The sequence below is a fragment of the Littorina saxatilis genome, linkage group LG11, assembly GCF_037325665.1.
Source record: "Littorina saxatilis isolate snail1 linkage group LG11, US_GU_Lsax_2.0, whole genome shotgun sequence".
Lineage (NCBI taxonomy): Eukaryota > Metazoa > Mollusca > Gastropoda > Littorinimorpha > Littorinidae > Littorina > Littorina saxatilis.
The window spans coordinates 16,862,970-16,883,392 of record NC_090255.1 but is presented as its reverse complement, the minus strand read 5'-3'; the positions used below and the strand labels follow the sequence as shown (position 1 = coordinate 16,883,392).

Sequence of the window (20,423 nt, the reverse complement as noted above, 5' to 3'; positions counted from 1 at the left end):
GTTTTGTAGATGTGTGAGTCTGGATTTGCATTTTAAGTTCATTTTTTTTGTTAAAAGGATTGGAGTTGGTTGATCACACACACACACACACACACACACATGTGCATGCACAAAATCAGACAGACACAAATACAATAACAATAAAAAACACTTTATTGTCCATTATTAAATGAATACATTTAAATGGAAAACTGTCTCACATGCAAACACACACACATGTATACACCTTTGTCAAAGTGATTAAAGTTGGTTGATCACACACACACACACACACACATGTATACACCTTTGTCAAAGTGATTAGAGTTGGTTGATCACACACACACACACACACACACACACATGTATACACCTTTGTCAAAGTGATTAGAGTTGGTTGATCACACGCACACACACACACACACACACACACACACACACATGTATACACCTTTGTCAAAGTGATTAGAGTTGGTTGATCACACACACACACACATGTATACACCTTTGTCAAAGTGATTAGAGTTGGTTGATCACACGCACACACACACACACACACACACACACACACACACACATGTATACACCTTTGTCAAAGTGATTAGAGTTGGTTGATCACACACACACACACACACACACACACACACACACACACACACATGTATACACCTTTGTCAAAGTGATTAGAGTTGGTTGATCACACACACACACACACACACACACACACACACACACACAAACACACACACATGTATACACCTTTGTCAAAGTGATTAGAGTTGGTTGATCACACACACACACACACACACACTAGACACATCCAACAGACATATAATATTCAGATGTGTATCACAAAATCGCTTTGCATGATGTTGATACAACAACAAACAATAAGTCAACAGTATTTCTTTCCGTAAAGCTGCTCAAGTACAATGCGACAGCTGTAAGATAATTATGTTATCATATATTGTTGTCCAAATAACACAAATGATTAATGCAATTCAAAATATTCAAATAATGTATGACCTATCCAGAAAGCAATACAGTATCCAACATTAGTACATGTACTGTCGATGCATAAATAAATGTGATTATACAAGCATATACAGTAATGTGTGTTACGTACCTACATGCATAGCTGCAGTATTGTCTTCAACACTTGCACAAACATGTATGTGCGCGCGCTCTCTCTCTCTCTCTCTCTCTCTCTCTCTCTCTCTCTCTCTCTCTCTCTCTCTCTCTCTCTCTCTTTGTGTTATAAATATATTAAGTTAAAATAATTAAGGACAGGTTGTAAGACTAGGCTGTGCCTAAAACCTCTCTCCTTATGTATCAAAGATCAGTCTCTCTGTCTCTCAGGCTCTGCTCATTGTCAATTGTCATTGTCTCTCTTACACGCACGCGCACACACACACACACACACACGAGCGTCACATAATTCACTTTGTAAAAGAGAGGCAAGAACAGACGTCTTGGTTTATTCAGTGGTGTCGTTTTTCATCAAACATTAATTGTCCACAGACTCTCCACGAACTAGTTGTTACACTCTGTCCTGTCACTTCTCTTTGTGCACTTTTACATGTATGCGACTTCTTTTCGTGAGCTTTAACACACGGCTTCTGTCTGTGAACTTTGGCCTGTGACCTCTTCTGTACTATGACCGATGACACCCTCTTGACCCTCGACTGTGTCTTTCATCAGATTCTGTCCCCTGGCCTCTTCTTGTGAACTTTGACCCCTGACCTCTCCCGATGAACTTTGACTCGTGACTCTCCCATGTGATCTTTGATTTTGATTCACTTCTGGGCCATGGCCAACTTGCATCTGTGTAATTGTATCTGCTCTTTGTACACTTTGGTCCTGGTTCTCTTCCGGCCGTAAGCTGCTTTCTCCAAAGGGGGGCTCTTCTTGTGGAGCTTGCACTACGCCTTCCCTTTGTTCAAGCAACAAGCATGGTCCCAGCGCAGCGTCCTCCATGGCTTCCACAGCCATGATGCACTGTCTCATGGCCTCGTCATAGGACGGCGGCAAGTCTGACGTCACACAGCCACTAGTGACGTCACAGCATTCGGCGTAAGTAGGGATCCGGATGATGACGCCAGAACCGCGAACGTCGTTGTACATAAAGGCCGAGGCCTCCCCTGCACCAGTGCCCTGCGTACCAGGTCGACGTGCCGTGCTGTGACACCTATGTTCTTGACGATACTTCTTCAACAGTGATAGACTCAGCAGTCTCCTTAACGACATCCCGGACATCCCAGACAACGCGCTGGTGGCCGACATGGACGAGGAAGCGTGAGAACAGGAAGCGTGCTGCTGCCCGCCCTCGCTTTCAGACAGAGACTCTGACCTGCTGACTCGGGTCAGCCTAGCTGTGGTTGCCATGCGCATGCGCTCTCGCTTCTTGTTGCGGCGAGGAAGGATGAAGAGTTTGAAGGTGGCAAGGATCGTGACGACGATGATGAGGACGATGAGTAGAGCCGTGATGACGTAGAACACTGTCTGACCAATCAGCTGCCGATCTGAATCTGTGGACAAAATGCAAGCGGTGGTAATGTTTGTGTGTGTTTATGTGTGTGTGTGAGTGTGAGTGTGTGTGTGTGTGTGTGTGTGTGTGTGTGTGTGTGTGTGTGTGTGTGTGTGTGTGTGTGTGTGTGTGTGTGTGTGAATAGAGTTGACTTGATTCGCCGGTAGGGGTCTACTGACGTTTGATAGCTCATCACACAACACGCCTATAGCTCCTTTTCTGCAGTGGGTGGGTCGTACCGTACCGTTGTACGTTCAACACAAAGCACGGTTATGTCTAACTGGCTAGTTTGTTAGATTGACTTGTTGTTAGTAAAAGCAGAGAGTGCGTTCAAGATAAGGCTGGCCTATGCTTTGACTGAATCAACGTTGGGTGTAAGGAGTGATATCAGAAATCAGCAGTTCATGGCCGAACAAATGCCTCTAGAATTCTCGTCTTTTTGTAAGACCCTCTGAGAATCTATCAAATGCTATTTATTTATTTATTTATTTATTTTTATTTACGAGGATTTATATCGCGCACGTATCTCACCACACAAGGCGACTCAATAGAAAGCCAAAGAAAAACCGTTTGGCCAACTGCAGTCGAGTCCCCCTCCGCTGCCAGCTGTAGGCCTACGGAGGAAAGGGGGACCTGGAGAAGCCATCATTTGTCTCGCTGTCCGGTCAAACAATATAGACGTGTGATGGACAAGAAGAAGAAGACTTAATTGGCTTCTTCTTTTTTGTTCAAATGGCTAAGATTGTCCAAGAAGGACTCATAATGAACAACTGAGGAAAAGAGGTTTGAGCGACATTTTAAAGACTGACTCGACAGCACTGGGAAAGAAGCTTTCAGAACACTGGACAAATACGATGGATTTCGTTTGCTCTGTTTTACACTTGTTTGTGTGTGTGTGCGTGTTTGTGTGTGTGTGCGTGTGTGTGTGTGTGTGTCGTGTGTGTGTGTGTGTCTGTTTGGCTGTTGTTGTTGTGTGTGTGGCTTTTTGTTGTTCTTGAATATTTTATATATATATATATATATATATATATATTTATTTGTGTGTGTGTGTATGGGGGGGGGGTGTCTGGTTCCTTTTTACTCAGTATTGCTCACTGTTGAATTGCGAGAGCGACTCAGTGATTATTTCCTTTCACTATTCGTACCAAAAGAACTTAACTCACCAATGGCAGGTAGCATTGAGTACTGGAGCTCTACGCCACCACCGCTGCGATACACCATCGAGCCAGAGGTGAAGACAACCAACAGGAAAGGGCCGCTACTCTGGAAGTTCTGCAAGTTGTTGTCACACACTGAAGCTAGAAGCTTGTCATCGTAGGTTGTCTTTCCTGTTGACAAAAAGAAGAAATCTATATAGCTAGCAGAAAGGGGAAACCCGAATGGCGACAGCTTCAACATAGACCACGTTCAACAAATAGAAGAAATAAAATATAAAGACTGTGTTCAGTCATGCTTTAAAAGGCTTGCTGGAAATAACCTTCAAGCTTTCAAACAAATACATAATGTAGTGGAGGAGTGGAAGGGGTAGTAGTAGATACACGAAGCCCAAGTCCAAGCGTCTTGTTTCAACTTTTTATTCAAGAAAACAATGCAAGGAAACGTAGAGGCCGAAGGCGAAACCCGTAGACAGCAAAGCAAGTGTAGTGTCGTGTTCAGCTGCTAGGAGCGAATGCATGCTTATGCAGAACTAGAAGGGGGAGTTTACGTCCTCTCAGAAACTATTTCTATTTGGGACATGAGTTGGTGACTGGAGCTAAGGAGCTGGTAAAAGTGAGAAAAAAGGGGAGGATGACGGGGTGGCAGGAGTAGTGATGATAAAAGTTTGTTAAGAGGGATAAATTCTTCTTCTAGATAGTGTGATTAAATATGATTGGGTTTGGCACCCGTTGTCTCCAAGAGCATTGGGAATAGGATGTTAAAAGTATACGTTTATTTTCCAAAAAGGTACTTTATAAAAAGTGATAAAATTTCAGAGCCACTTTATAAAATCAAAGGTTAAAACAGGTGATTCAGATTTGTACAGGGAGAGCTTAAAAGCAGATATATACAGCACGTAGGCCTTTTTTCATTTCACTTGCAATTTAAGAAAGCTATCTATGCCACAGTGACGCACCGAACACATTCGCTCACACAGATATGGGGTATATACACATGGTACTGGCCTCTAAATAATGTTGCGTATAAAATAGTTTGTCGTATATTGACGAGTAATTATATACATTTAAAGTAGTTTTGAGAATAAAATAGATTTTCGCCTAAGAAACGAACAAGAGAGTAGTTGGGGTATGGTGTGGAGGGTCAATTAGGGTGTGCGGTGCACAGCTACCGTCCCGCCGGGTGGAGCCCTGGCCCTTCGCTCCCGGCAGGGGGTGCCGGCGGGCGCGCGCACACCCAATAGTAGTTGGGGTGTGGTAGGTGTGACGTCTCGAGACACGAACCCCCTTCCTTCTGGGGTGGGGGTGGAGTGGGGAGGTGGGGGACAGGGACGCGTACCCGCTGTACGCACAGGGAGGTGGGGGGATGGACCGGTGAGAGCCTTTTTGTACGCGGCACTGTATTTTAAGCCCGTCCGTTCTGTTAGGCTGGGGTGAAGGTCGGGGGCTGTGGATACGTCACACCAGATAGGAGCTATTTATGAACGTCGCCTGTGCTCCCGCCCCCAGTGGCCACCAGCCAATGGGAGCGCTCCCTTGTGGGGCGCAGGCATTTGGATGGTATCGGGATCCGCCAAGAACGCACGCGAGCTCGGCGGCGCCGTTGACCAATGGCAGCCTTTGGCACAAAGGCCGAATGTTTCAATGTAAACATAACTGTTTTTAAAAGCAACAGGCCAAGTTGGAGTGATAGATCAGTTTCGCAAAAAACGATACATGATCTAGACCATGTTTGTCGTCGGGGTTAAAGAATTGAGCTGGCGTTAGGTTAAACTTGTCCATGTAATCGTATAGTGTTGAAAGTCGTGTTTTGTTTGTATCACATTTTTCAAAAATGTGTTCCAGGGATATCTGGCTGCCGCAATCGCAGTTTTGTTTAAACACAGTGCAGTTTAGGCCTTTGGTGCGGGCCCTTCTTAGAATGCGTAACAACGCAGGGGGAAGTATGGGGAAGAAGCCACCTTGGATGAATTTCATGGGGTCATTGTTATATGTCTGTATTGGTAGAAAGGGCTGCCTTGTTTTAGCTGCGGTGTCTGCTAGGTCGTTGCCTCTTAAGTTAGTATGAGAGGGTATCCAGATCAAGTCTAGGGCTGTGCCCTGTGAAATAACTTGGTGACATTGGAATAAAATCTCTTGTTGCATATTTGCTCTATTTTTGGTCCCATTTTCCAGGGCTTCTAGGGAGGATTTAGAATCAGTGCAGATTACGACGCCTGTGGGGGAGACAGGCATATCATTGATAAATGAGACTGCCATGAGAATAGCATACAGTTCTGCTGAGAAGATTGAGATGCCTTTGTTTAGTTTAAAACGCTTTTCAATTTTAAGTTCTGGGATTACAAAAGCACAGCCCACACTGCCGTCCGGCAGCTTCGAGCCGTCTGTATATATTTTTAAAAAGTGGCTGTAATCTCTGTTTAGTTTTTCTTTTGCCAGTGTGGCTAGGAACAGCAGATGGTCTTTCTTCTTTAAATTGTGTTTACTCTTAGAGGTAATGTTTGGGGGTTCCAGTAACCACGGAGGGTATTTTGGGGCCTGGATAATTTCTATGTCTTTGATCTGCTCGTTTAGGTTGTTGAGTAGGTTTTCTGCATAATGCTTGATGGGAAGGGTTTTCCCGTGGAGTTTGGGGGTGTATAAATTTGTATAAGCTTTAGTTTTGTAGAAAATGGTTGGGTCGTTTATGGTCTGAGTTACACTGTTAGGGGCTCTTTGTTGTCTTATAAAATATTGGGTAGTTCGCAGTAGGCGTTCCTCATCGAGGGGGAGCCAACCCACTTCTCTGTAGGTGGCTTTTACAGAGGCCCAGCTTGGGATGTCTAGCGCTATTTTTAAGGCCTTTACTTCCGTAGTTTGCAGTTTTTTCAGTGTGCTTTTAGGTGCGGCGAAGAAAGATTCTTGTCCGTATTCGAGACGCGAGCGGACAAGGGCTCTTACCACCATTGTTAGACTTTTTTGGCTGTTTGCCCACGGTTTATTTTTGAGGAATCTGATTACGTTTATTGCCTTTGAGGCTTTATGTATTAGGTTGTTGATGTGGGGGGTCCATGTTAGCTTTTCGTGGATGGTTACCCCTAGGAATTTTACCGTTGTGCTGGGTTTTATGATTTGGTTATTTATTGTAATAGAGCATATCTTTTTAAAGACCGTCTTTCTGGACACTACCATAAAAACTGTTTTCTCTGGTGAGAGTTCGAAGCCGTTCTCTACCATATACTGACACAGGTTGTTGACTGCACTCTGATAGGACGTCATATCAACACCAGTTTTTCCTTGTTTACACGGTCTTTTAGAGTCTAGCAGTGCGAGGTCGTCTGCATAGAGCAGAACGGTAGCCCCGCCCACATTTACTGTGTTTATGTCATATAACATGATGGAAAAAAGTGTCGGCGCGACAATTGAGCCCTGGGGCACGCCCATGTCTAAGACATGTTTATCAGAGATGGCTGAGCCCACTTTAACGTTAATGGTTCTATTTGAAATAAAAGCTTTAATAAAATGCAGGATACGGCCTGTGATACCCAGGTGTTGTAGTTTATCTAACAATTTAGCGTGCCACACGGTGTCAAAAGCTTTTTTCACGTCATAGAAGGTGCCTAGGAGAGTGTCTTTCTGGTGGGCTAGTGTTTTTTTTATACGTTCAACAACGTTTACAACGTGGTCTTGGCACGAGCGGTTTTTACGAAAGCCCGCCTGGCATGTTGGGATGAGGTTATTTTTTTCTAGGTAAAAATCTAGTCTGTCTTTTATCAATCGTTCATAGACCTTGCCCAGGTGTGGGGTGAGGGCTATAGGCCGATAACTATCTGGTAGAGATTTTGGTTTGTTAGGTTTTGGAATGCCAATCACTTGGGCTTCTTTCCAAGCCATAGGAATTTGTTGTTTCTCCCAGCAGTCGTTATAAAGTCGCAGTAAGACATTTAAAAATGAGGGTGGGAAGTGACGGATCAGTGCATATGAAATGGGGTCAGCTCCCGTTGCTTTCTTTACATTTTTGATCCGCTTAATGCATTTAACTAGTTCTTTTATCTTAAAGGCACTGTTAATGACATTCTCGTTATTTTTATTTAATTCAGGAAAGAGTTTTTCTGCGTCCGTACGAAACTTTAGTCTGTCGTCCGGTAAGTATTTAGACTGGCTGGCCTTTGCAAAGACCTCTGCCAGCGCATTTGCCTTTTCTTTATTATTTTTTGTGAGATTGTTATTCACAATGAGTGGTCGTTCTGGGACTTTATATTTATTTTGCATCTTTTTTACTTTGCTCCAAACGTTGCCTATATCTTTAGGATCTTGTACTGATGTTAAAATGTACTTCTCCCAGTGGTCTTTCTTTGCCTGGGCTAGAATTTTATTACTGTTTACTTGTGCCTCTTTCATTAGGTCCCAGTTTATAGTTGTCTCTTTTTTTTGATATAGCGATGTATAGTATCGCTTTAACTTTGTAGCCTTGTCGCAATCTTCGTTCCACCAATCGTGGCCTTTAAACAGTTTTGGTTTATTACTATTTCTTGTGGTTGGTATACTGACCTTTGCGGCGTCTAACACCGTTTCTCTGAGGTTAGAATAAAACGTTTCGATGTCCTCAGAATAGACATCGTTCAAATCAACAGTAGTTAAATGTGAGTTAAAAAGAGCCCAGTCTGCTTTCTTATAATTAAAAGCGCTGTTTAAAATAGGTTCTTCGGGTTCGGTTCCGCCGTTAAAAATGGTTAAGAGAATAGGGAGGTGATCAGAGCCCAGGGTGTCTGGGAAAGTAGTCCACTCGGAGAGAGGGAGTAATTCGGGGCTGGTTAAGGTTAGGTCAATAGCAGAGCTGCGCTGGTTGGCTCACGTAAGTGTAGCCTATGCGATGATAAACTTTGTCTGTCTGTGCGAGCGTGCCTGCGTGCGTGCGTGTGTGTGTGTGTGTGTGTGTGATAGAAACTTTAACATTTCCGAGTCTATGGATAAAGCTCGCATAAGAAGATTACGTCTCGGTCAAAAGTGTTTGACGTGTGTGATAGAAACTATTTGAAGACGTCACATTATGACGTAAGAGGGTTAGACGTCACGCAAAGGAATTACTGAAAGTCTCGGTCATTGTTATTGTGAGCGGGCCGAGACTAGTTGGCAGATCCAGGGTCTCGCTTTCTTGCACAGTTTCACCTATGCTTACTGTGTGTGTGTGTGTGTGTGTGTGTGTGTGTGACGGAGTGATTGAGTTTGTGTTACTGTTTGTCGATTTCTTACGTGAGCCTTGAAGGCTTCGCCTCTTGTTTTTATTTTGAGCCAATCTAGTGACACTGCCATCATTTAGAATACATAATTCGGAGTTGGTTATGTTGTCTTCCAGTTTACAGTAAAAGTAGTGAGGTCTGGTTTCACTGGGCTGCCAGAGTCTGCTGTGTTCGTTAAAGTCTCCGGCGATCACCCAGTGACACGTGTCGCTGGTTAGGTCCCGTAGCCAAGACGTAGTATTTTCTTGCGGGCATGCCCGGGGGTAATAAATATTTAAAATGTTTAGCTTTTTTAATTTTGGTATATTGACCTGAATTAGGCAGGAGTGGCTATGTTCGCTTGCCGTCACTGGGGAGGCCAGCGCTGAAAATGTAAGTCCAATTTTAACATATGTGGCTACCTGAACACTATCCCTGTCGGCCAGATCAACCGTGGAGGGAAATAGAACCCTGGGATCTCCGGCAGTTTAGAGAGAGGAACATGGAGTGATTGTAGGAGCAGGATGCCACTATTTTGTTCTTTTATGAAGTTTAGCAGTAGTGCTTTGTTGGTGTTAATTGATCTAAAGTTCCATTGTAATATGTTTAATTTATTGTTATTGCCGGCGTGGGCTGGGGTTATGTTATTTGACGCCATTGCAAAAGAGGAGAGGAAAAGGAAAAGTAGACAGGGGGGTGTTTTCGTTCCCCTTCCCTCCATTACAGGGCTAGTTTCAGTTGGTGTATTTCTTTTGCAGTTAGTTCTTTTGATCCTGCCAGAGATCCCAGGGCCAGCATTATATCGCTGGGTATACTGGGCCCGAGGCTGGTGCCAGTGATTGTATCAAACATGCCCACAAGTGAGTCTATGAGGGCCCCTGGACTTTGTTTCTGTTTGGCCTCGACCATGCCAATTAGAGCGTGCTCTACAAAGTCCAGTGGCGGTGTCAACTTGGTGGTGGGGTTATCTTTTTTGTTCTGAACTTTATTTAGAACTATTTCCGCTAGCTCTCTTTCTGCTTCCGTTTGGGCTGCTTTTGTTGATTTTATGATACCTTCCTGAACTTTGGTCATTACTTTTGTGAAAATCTCATTAATCATATCCTCTGATTTTGATTTGTTTTGGTCAGGGAGAGGGTTATCTTTTTCTTTTAGTTTTCCCGTCCCATTTTTGCGGGCGGCAGGGATGGGCTGTTTCTTTATGGGGGAGGAGGGGGGGATGGGCGCTGCTTCGCGAGCCACTTCTTTGCCTCGCGCGGCCGCTCTGGCGTAGCCAGGCTGCGGAGTGGATGTTAGCCTTTCCAGCCGAGTGCGCCAGAAATTGTCGCGCTGTTCGGCTGGGCCTGTCTCTGTTGTTATCTTTAGTTTGTTTTCTTTTTCTTCTTTTGCTTCGTTACGTGCTCTATGCATTGCCTCTGAATAGGGGATGTATGTTGCAAACCGAATCTTGTTGGCGCGCATACGGAGTTTTATCTCCCTACACCCCTGGTAGGATGAGGAGTGACCCTCTTTACAGTTTACACATTGCCTCTCTTTTTCGCAGCCGTTGCCGTCGTGGCCGTAGGTGCCGCATCTGCCACACGTAGGATTTTTGGCCCTGCAGTGGGCCTTCAGGTGGCCGAGTCTCTGGCAGAGAGTGCAGCGCCGTACGGGACAGGCGAAGGCTTCCACGCCGTAGACCTCCCCCTCCAACACTACACTCTCCGGCAGGACTGAAAGTGATCCTTACGGCCTCTGAGGCCTTACCTTCTTTTGTTTTAAGTCTTCGGATCTGGCGGACGGCGGACGCGCCCTTTTCCGCGGGGACTCCCCCCTCCGTCCGAATCCGAACCGAGATAGACATGTTGTTTAGGTCTTCGTCTGTGTGGAACAGGGGGACCCGCTTTATGACCCCTTCGGTGGACACTTCTGGGATGAAGGTTTTAATTTGGATGTTTCCTATTTCTGTGCGGGACAGGAGTTTTTGTTGTTGTGTCAGTGAGACACATCCCACCAGCACGCTTCCTCCGGGGAGTTTGCGCACTGACAGGATGGTTCCCACTGCCAGCGTGAAAGTTTTAAGTCTGTGTAGACCCAGGCCATGTAAAGTGGCTGGGCCTTTTTTCAGGTCTTCGCAGATGACGGGGTATTCTAGAAACACTGGTGGGGGGGTTGGTGTTTCGGGGAATAATGTTTTCCTGGCGTTCGTCGAGTTTCTTGAGTTTGTTTTTTGGGGTTGTTTTGGGGGGTTGGGGGGGTTATCATTTGGAATTTGGTTTTCTTTTTGTAGGGCTTCTGGGACAGGTGCTTGTGTCTCGGCCATTCCGGTTTGGGTTTGGGGGATGATGGTTCTTCTTTTCTTGGTTTTTTTACGTGTTTTGACAGGGACGAACACCTCTTCCCTTCCATCATCCATATTTTCCTGGGTGTCTGTTTGGGTGGTCTCTTCACCCGGGTCGGTCGAGTGTGAGCGTGAGCGAGGTCTCTTTAAGGGGGACGCCGCCACTGAGAAGCTCGCCGACCTCGAGATCATACTTTTCTCAAGTTTGCTTTGGGTTATATCGTTTTTCAGTCTGCGAGCAGCTGACTCCGAGCCCTCAAGGAGCTCAGACTCGCTGCCCGTCACGGAGACGTCCGACATATTGGAATAGCTCCAAATCTGTTCGTTTAGTTTTGTGCTATCTAGGGGGAGCTCCGCAAGGAAGCTGTGGTTAAAAAAGAAGCCAGGTACAGTATCGTTCATCTAACACTCAATCATGCTCACGACAAAACAAACATACAGAACAAACGAGCGGGACACTGTGGCACAGATATAACAAGACTAAAGCGAGTCAAGACCGTGCGTACAACACTTAAAGCAACAAATAAATGAGACTGTCAAATGACGATGACCAGATATGAGCTGAGCGGTATCGTGGCGGTGATGAGAAAGGACAATGTCAGCGATGAAGATGAAAGATAACTCTGGGATAGGGATCACTGATAAACCTATGTCTATGCTAGCTTGGAAAAAACAAAATGGGGGTCGGGTGCTAGAGTTTTTGAGGGAAAATTTGGAAAAAATCAAGTTTAATAGGCAGAGGGCCCTTGAAAGAATCTGAAGGTCCTAGTCTAGTCGAGTTCGAAATGGACGCACCAGGCAAAAACCGCCCCTACCTTCTGCCTTCTAAGGCAGGTTTGAAAAGGCCTGAAGAATGGTCCTCCACTGTCGGAGTCAGTCGCCTCACCGCCTGGGCTTTAAAACTGTGGTAGGCTGTTAGGCCGCTGTCGCTATTGCTGAGCTGTGTTCATCGTTGGCGAAGTGGGTCAGTGGAAGTAGGCTTGACAGTGTGGTAGGCGTCACGTGCAGCGTCACGCCCTCTCAACAGTCGTTCCTCCTCCAAACCTTCAGTAGTGTTTTCATTTGGGTTATGCTCAGGAGACAAAAAGAAGTTACTTGACCGGTGGTCAAGTGTCGTATGATGATGATGACGTTCTGATGCTTATGCCGGTGTCCGGCCTATACTTATAGCTCCGGCGCGGACTGCACAGAAAGCACCGTCCGGCGGTGATGAAAATCGGACTGAATACGGCCAGAAACACGGAATCTGTGTTTCTTACACTTGCTTTACCCTACGTTATTTAAACAAATACATAACCAATCCTAACAAACAATACATCAAATTAAAGCTACGACCTTTAGCTTTCCATTGCAATAGATAACATTTCGTAAAAATTTATATTTATTTAGTAGGATGCAAAAACAATGGTCCTAGTGAAGGCACTGAACCAACTTCAGTGCGGAAAATTACAAAACTCTCTAAACTGGAATAATGGACAAACTCATAAATCATACAGATAAAAAGAAGAACCCTAGACAAACATCATGATATGCGTTACTTGGGGGAAAATTATACATTGACTTAGTACGAAGCGGTAAAGTCCGAAAGTAAATGGAATCGGCTAAATTCCTGCGCGAGTACCTGTCTGCATAAATTAGCAATCTTTGCAGAGGAACCAAGCATCACTCATTACAACCAAATCCTTATAAACAAACTAAAATCATATGCAACATAGGTACGGGATATGTAATAGTGATACAAAAATGACAAAACAATGATTGAAAAGACAAAGATGAGTTTGTGAGAATCAATTTCTCTCGACGATACATGAAAACCGGTCAAGGTCAGAGTGACGCTTTGGTCAGTTCGAAGCATTATCGTAAATAACACAATAATATGCAGCCATCCAGCCTAATCAGTGACTTCTATGCAAACCTAAATATAATTAGGACCGTATCAAAGATAAAAGGGACTTTGAAAGATAGAAGTTAGGTAGATATATAAAGAAAGGTATTTTATTAGAATTTGCGCCGGCAATGGTGCGCGCGCAGCATCGTATCGTCTGCTATGGGGTGGGTATCCCGTTTGTACTGTACACAAGGCTGTTTCGCTATGCGATGATTAGAGTGTTTAGGGTAGCGAAGTGCACTTGGCTACATCCCCCCCAACTCTTTTACATATCAGCGGCCGCGCTGATTTGAAGAAAAACAGGAAAGCCCAAGGGCTGAATTTATCAAACCATCTTAGATTATCCAAAAAAGAGAAAAATTGCGAAAACTTTGCCTATGACTTTCACATATGTTACTGAGAAAATCGACAGTTACAAAAACATGTTCTCGTGATCAGTACCAGCTTTGCTAAAACAAAAGTGAGGCCTGCATTTTACAAAGTGTCTCACATATGATCAAAGTACTGCATCAAAAACATAAAGGTGCAAACAATCAGGAATTTTATGGGAAACCATTGCTACATTTATCAAATTTTCTCCACTGAGAAAAAGTAACACAAAACCATACAAAAATGCAACCTTCATCCCCACCAACCCGTTTAGTTGATAAAAAAAAGGGTTTCTCTTTCAATGTGCGCTCTTGTATGCACAAGCTCAACACTCACAAAAACTCTCGCTCACGGCTTTACAGTAAAGGCTGTGTTTAAGACGTATTTTAGGTGAAAAACGTAACAGTTACAAAATGGACAGATTCACTAATGAATGACGTAGTTACCTGACACTGTTAAAATGATACATCATGTACAATACACCTGACACAATGCAATGACATCCAACATTACAAATGATCTGTACCAAGCCTATTTAAAGGTAACAAGGTAAATCATAACTTAGTAGTTTACGCTTAAGAGAGCAATTAAGAAAGTGATGATACAGGGCCTTATTTGAAGGTCAGCAAGTATTCACTAAATTACTTTCAACCCTAGGTGGCAATTACCATCAGATTTGTAGTATCTGCTTGTGCCAAAAAAAAATCTTTCAATAAGCGCAAACATCCGCCAACACATTCCACTCAAAGCATCATGACAAATAATCGCAACAATCAATATCAATCATACCAATGCAAGAAACATGGCATAGCATACATGAAAATGAACATTATCAAACATCAACAAATTAAACGGCAACAAAACACCCGGCAGTAAACACACCTGCGAGTCTCTTCGTGGACGCAACACTTGCGTCACTTCACTGCCGCGAACACCGAGGAAAGTCTTATGTAATACTGACCACATGGCTAACGTCACCAGCCCAAGTCTGTATCCGTCAAGTCCGATATGACGTGTCACACTAGCTAAGAATGGGATTGCACGCGCTACAGCCACTCGAGTACAGTATATACACTGGCTGAGTCCTGTAGGCTCTCTACACCGTCATACACAGTCCGTTGAATAAGGGCTATAGTCACACTCACCAAATGGGCACCACACAGTTCCATCAAGGTCACACAACCGCAAAATAACACTTCGCTGAAGGTGGCGGCCGGCTTTTCTCGCAGGAAGCGGCACATGTCACGCTTCAGGGATTGTGGGTGGAGTCCTGTGGCAAAGGTCTTGAGCAGCGTATTGTCGTTCAGTGTGTTGGCCTCAGCAGCATTGGTCTTGGCCCACACAGCGCGTAGGTGGCTGGCGTACTCGCTAACGGACTCGCCGAGACCCTGTTGTCGTCTGTGGAAGGCGGCAGCCAGCGCGACACTATCTCGCTGGTCGCCCCACGTCTGCTCCAAGATGGAGTAAATTTTGGCTGGCGTGTTGACCTCCGCTGCTGGTCGCCTGATGACCTCCTGTCGAGCCCTTCCGTCCAGCGCTCCAAGGATCCATGCCGCTGCAGCAAGTGCAGGGACCGTCTGTAGCTGCAGGATCAGCTTGGCCTCCTGGATGAAAGTCTCGGCGCAGTCGCCCTCGCCGGTGAAACGCCTCAGCTTGCAGAGCCGCAGGTTGGGGGTGTTTGCCTCGTCCGCCATGTTTGCCTGTACTGTCTTCTTTCAGTTGATGCTTCTGTACCCTGCTCGCAGCGCCAAATGTAGTGGAGGAGTGGAAGGGTAGTAGTAGACACGAAGCCCAAGTCCAAGCGTCTTGTTTCAACTTTTTATTCAAGAAAACAATGCAAGGAAACGTAGAGGCCGAAGGCGAAACCCGTAGACAGCAAAGCAAGTGTAGTGTCGTGTTCAGCTGCTAGGAGCGAATGCATGCTTATGCGAACGAAAATACAGTTTAACGACCTCTCTGCTTAAAGCAATTTGGGTCAAAGATATCAGAGCCGAAGCTCTACGATGTGTGCCTGGGCATGCTTATGCCGGTGTCCGGCCTATACTTATAGCCCCGGCGCGGACTGCACAGAAAGCACCGTCCGGCGGTGATGAAAATCGGACTGAATACGGCCAGAAACACGGAATCTGTGTTTCTTACACTTGCTTTACCCTACGTTATTTAAACAAATACATAACCAATCCTAACAAACAATACATCAAATTAAAGCTACGACCTTTAGCTTTCCATTGCAATAGATAACATTTCGTAAAAATTTATATTTATTTAGTAGGATGCAAAAACAATGGTCCTAGTGAAGGCACTGAACCAACTTCAGTGCGGAAAATTACAAAACTCTCTAAACTGGAATAATGGACAAACTCATAAATCATACAGATAAAAAGAAGAACCCTAGACAAACATCATGATATGCGTTACTTGGGGGAAAATTATACATTGACTTAGTACGAAGCGGTAAAGTCCGAAAGTAAATGGAATCGGCTAAATTCCTGCGCGAGTACCTGTCTGCATAAATTAGCAATCTTTGCAGAGGAACCAAGCATCACTCATTACAACCAAATCCTTATAAACAAACTAAAATCATATGCAACATAGGTACGGGATATGTAATAGTGATACAAAAATGACAAAACAATGATTGAAAAGACAAAGATGAGTTTGTGAGAATCAATTTCTCTCGACGATACATGAAAACCGGTCAAGGTCAGAGTGACGCTTTGGTCAGTTCGAAGCATTATCGTAAATAACACAATAATATGCAGCCATCCAGCCTAATCAGTGACTTCTATGCAAACCTAAATATAATTAGGACCGTATCAAAGATAAAAGGGACTTTGAAAGATAGAAGTTAGGTAGATATATAAAGAAAGGTATTTTATTAGAATTTGCGCCGGCAATGGTGCGCGCGCAGCATCGTATCGTCTGCTATGGGGTGGGTATCCCGTTTGTACTGTACACAAGGCTGTTTCGCTATGCGATGATTAGAGTGTTTAGGGTAGCGAAGTGCACTTGGCTACATCCCCCCCAACTCTTTTACATATCAGCGGCCGCGCTGATTTTAAGAAAAACAGGAAAGCCTAAGGGCTGAATTTATCAAACCATCTTAGATTATCCAAAAAGAGAAAAATTGCGACAACTTTGCCTATGACTTTCACATATTATGTCACTGAAAAAATCGACAGTTACAAAAACATGTTCTCGTGATCAGTACCAGCTTTGCTAAATCAAAAGTGAGGCCTGCATTTTACAAAGTGTCTCACATATGATCAAAGTACTGCGTCAAAAACATAAAAGTGCAAACAATCAGGAATTTCATGGGAAAACATTGCTACAATTATCAAATTTTCTCCACTGAGAAAAAGTAACACAATGTCAACACTACCATACAAAAATGCAACCTTCATCCCCACCAACCCGTTTAGTTGATAAAAAAGGGTTTCTCTTTCAATGTGCGCTCTTGTATGCACAAGCTCAACACTCACAAAAACTCTCGCTCACGGCTTTACAGTAAAGGCTGTGTTTAAGACGTATTTTAGGTGAAAAACGTAACAGTTACAAAATGGACAGATTCACTAATGAATGACGTAGTTACCTGACACTGTTAAAATGATACATCATGTACAATACACCTGACACAATGCAATGACATCCAACATTACAAATGATCTGTACCAAGCCTATTTAAAGGTAACAAGGTAAATCATAACTTAGTTTACGCTTAAGAGAGCAATTAAGAAAGTGATGATACAGGGCCTTATTTGAAGGTCAGCAAGTATTCACTAAATTACTTTCAACCCTAGGTGGCAATTACCATCAGATTTGTAGTATCTGCTTGTGCCAAAAAAAAATCTTTCAATAAGCGCAAACATCCGCCAACACATTCCACTCAAAGCATCATGACAAATAATCGCAACAATCAATATCAATCATACCAATGCAAGAAACATGGCATAGCATACATGAAAATGAACATTATCAAACATCAACAAATTAAACGGCAACAAAACACCCGGCAGTAAACACACCTGCGAGTCTCTTCGTGGACGCAACACTTGCGTCACTTCACTGCCGCGAACACCGAGGAAAGTCTTATGTAATACTGACCACATGGCTAACGTCACCAGCCCAAGTCTGTATCCGTCAAGTCCGATATGACGTGTCACACTAGCTAAGAATGGGATTGCACGCGCTACAGCCACTCGAGTACAGTATATACACTGGCTGAGTCCTGTAGGCTCTCTACACCGTCATACACAGTCCGTTGAATAAGGGCTATAGTCACACTCACCAAATGGGCACCACACAGTTCCATCAAGGTCACACAACCGCAAAATAACACTTCGCTGAAGGTGGCGGCCGGCTTTTCTCGCAGGAAGCGGCACATGTCACGCTTCAGGGATTGTGGGTGGAGTCCTGTGGCGAAGGTCTTGAGCAGCGTATTGTCGTTCAGTGTGTTGGCCTCGGCAGCATTGGTCTTGGCCCACACAGCGCGTAGGTGGCTGGCGTACTCGCTAACGGACTCGCCGAGACCCTGTTGTCGTCTGTGGAAGGCGGCAGCCAGCGCGACACTATCTCGCTGGTCGCCCCACGTCTGCTCCAAGATGGAGTAAATTTTGGCTGGCGTGTTGACCTCCGCTGCTGGTCGCCTGATGACCTCCTGTCGAGCCCTTCCGTCCAGCGCTCCAAGGATCCATGCCGCTGCAGCAAGTGCAGGGACCGTCTGTAGCTGCAGGATCAGCTTGGCCTCCTGGATGAAAGTCTCGGCGCAGTCGCCCTCGCCGGTGAAACGCCTCAGCTTGCAGAGCCGCAGGTTGGGGGTGTTTGCCTCGTCCGCCATGTTTGCCTGTACTGTCTTCTTTCAGTTGATGCTTCTGTACCCTGCTCGCAGCGCCAAATGTAGTGGAGGAGTGGAAGGGTAGTAGTAGACACGAAGCCCAACTGAGTCCAAGCGTCTTGTTTCAACTTTTTATTCAAGAAAACAATGCAAGGAAACGTAGAGGCCGAAGGCGAAACCCGTAGACAGCAAAGCAAGTGTAGTGTCGTGTTCAGCTGCTAGGAGCGAATGCATGCTTATGCCGGTGTCCGGCCTATACTTATAGCCCCGGCGCGGACTGCACAGAAAGCACCGTCCGGCGGTGATGAAAATCGGACTGAATACGGCCAGAAACACGGAATCTGTAACGGAACGTAAATGATCGTTAACGGAACTGCTTTGAACGGTAGGGTCTGTAGGGACGGTTGATTTTGGGCTGCATATTCAAAATTTTAGCCGTTTCCCTCCCGATCAAAATGAACGGTAATGGAACCTTAACCCATTGGTAACGGAACGCTTGGATCGTTAAAGGAACTTAAAACAACGGTAACGCAACGGTAGCGCTCTCACACACTGAGTTGTCAAACCCACATTCCACACAACGGTCGTTTGTGCAGCGTTCCATTGTTGTGACAGCCGTCCTTGGTCGGTACGGGAACGGAACCTAGAACGGTTGTGTGGGAATGGGGGTGTAAGAGATGTAACCAATGCATTGCACTCGGGGCCCTTTCCCTAGTTAAAGGCCTATACCCGTGTATACACCTACCGTCATAGATGTAGAGGCCAAAGTTGTGGCAGTTACTTGCCCCTTTCATATCGGCGTGGATGATGGTGGCGTTGACGCGACCGCCCTGCGACGCCTTCAGCAGCCAGTGACAGTTGACATTCCTGTTGCAAAGACAATAACAAAGTCAGTTGGTAATTCTGTTCCTATACTGTGCAGCTACTTCTGGACTACGCATCCGCAAAGAGATTTAAAAAAAAACCCGATCCTTCTTCTTCTTCTTCTGCGTTCGTAGGCTGCAACCCCCATGTACATTCGTAGGCAGAAGCCTTTATGTTTATGGCCGTTTTTCACTGTCATACTTTGATCCCAGGGGATGTATGCTAGGTGTTATCTGATTTCTATAAAACCTCCCAACTCTGACATGGATTACATGATCTTTTCCGTCCGTACCAGGTCTTGTTGACACAAAGGGAGATGAGCACTAGCAGGTCTGACTCGAATATAAACTAACCTGAGATGACCTCAGAGATCGGGGAAAATATCCACCCTCAACACACTAGGCGGAGCTGGGATTGGAACCCCGAACCTTCCGCTCTGAAGGCCGACGTCCTAACCACTAGGCCACGCGCCCGACGTTCCTTAAGCAAGATCCTCGACTTGCACCATATTGACATTAAGAAGTGGCGATGTACGGTAAGTTAAGTTCTTGGTCTTTACTATTGTCTGGTTATCATTGTTCAGTATGTCCGTCCACTACAGATCATTAGGTCGATGTACTTGTGAATGATTTGTTTTGTATACAATTACTAAAAAGTACCATATTTTTTTTCTCTCAGCGATTCGAAATGACTCTGGCGTCAACAGCGTGACACCGCTGGCGATTCCCACTCATTTTCATTTTCCTTATTTTCAAGGAAGACTACTCTTTACAGCTCATGAAAAACCCGACATAGTTATTGCCAAAATTCGCCTATTTTATTACTTAATTGCTACTTACGGTTCAGTCCCATAGGGGTAGAAGGGTGACGTCAGACGTGCCGGGGTAGAAGTCGCATGCAGCACAGCTGTCCGCTCGGTGTAGCAGTGACAATATTCTGAAGATAAGAAACAAGTTGTGCAAAGCGAAATCAATACATTTAGTCTCGTCAATCTGTTATAAAATGAAACTGAAGACATGTAACCTTAGGCTGGTCGAAACCTGCTACAGAGGCTGCGCTGACATATATTGTCTAGGGTAACATAAGCCAATTGAATTGACCTAATTTGCACAAAACGGATTTTCTGGATTTTTTTTAAAAAGCTTTTTTTCAATCCAAACACAACACTATATATATTTTTGGATTCAGGAGATGATAAGGAATACGGGGGGGATGTAACTCAGTCGGTAGCGCGCTGTATTTGTATCCAGTTGGCCGCTGTCAGCGTGAGTTCGTCCCCACGTTCGGCGA

General features: G+C 44.8%; 1 protein-coding gene across 1 annotated transcript in view; it reads right to left on the bottom strand.

The window, feature by feature from the left end:
* Nucleotides 1–135: 135 nt before the first annotated feature.
* The window catches only part of LOC138979882 (uncharacterized), a gene marked incomplete at its 5' end in the record, with an annotated part of 43,210 nt that continues 22,922 nt past the window's right edge, over nucleotides 136–20,423 (bottom strand). The window contains 4 exon segments of the mRNA XM_070352640.1: nucleotides 136–2,507; nucleotides 3,670–3,834; nucleotides 19,015–19,136; nucleotides 19,973–20,069. Of these exon segments, the coding sequence (XP_070208741.1) occupies nucleotides 1,585–2,507; nucleotides 3,670–3,834; nucleotides 19,015–19,136; nucleotides 19,973–20,069 (1,307 nt within the window). The 3' untranslated portion in view covers nucleotides 136–1,584.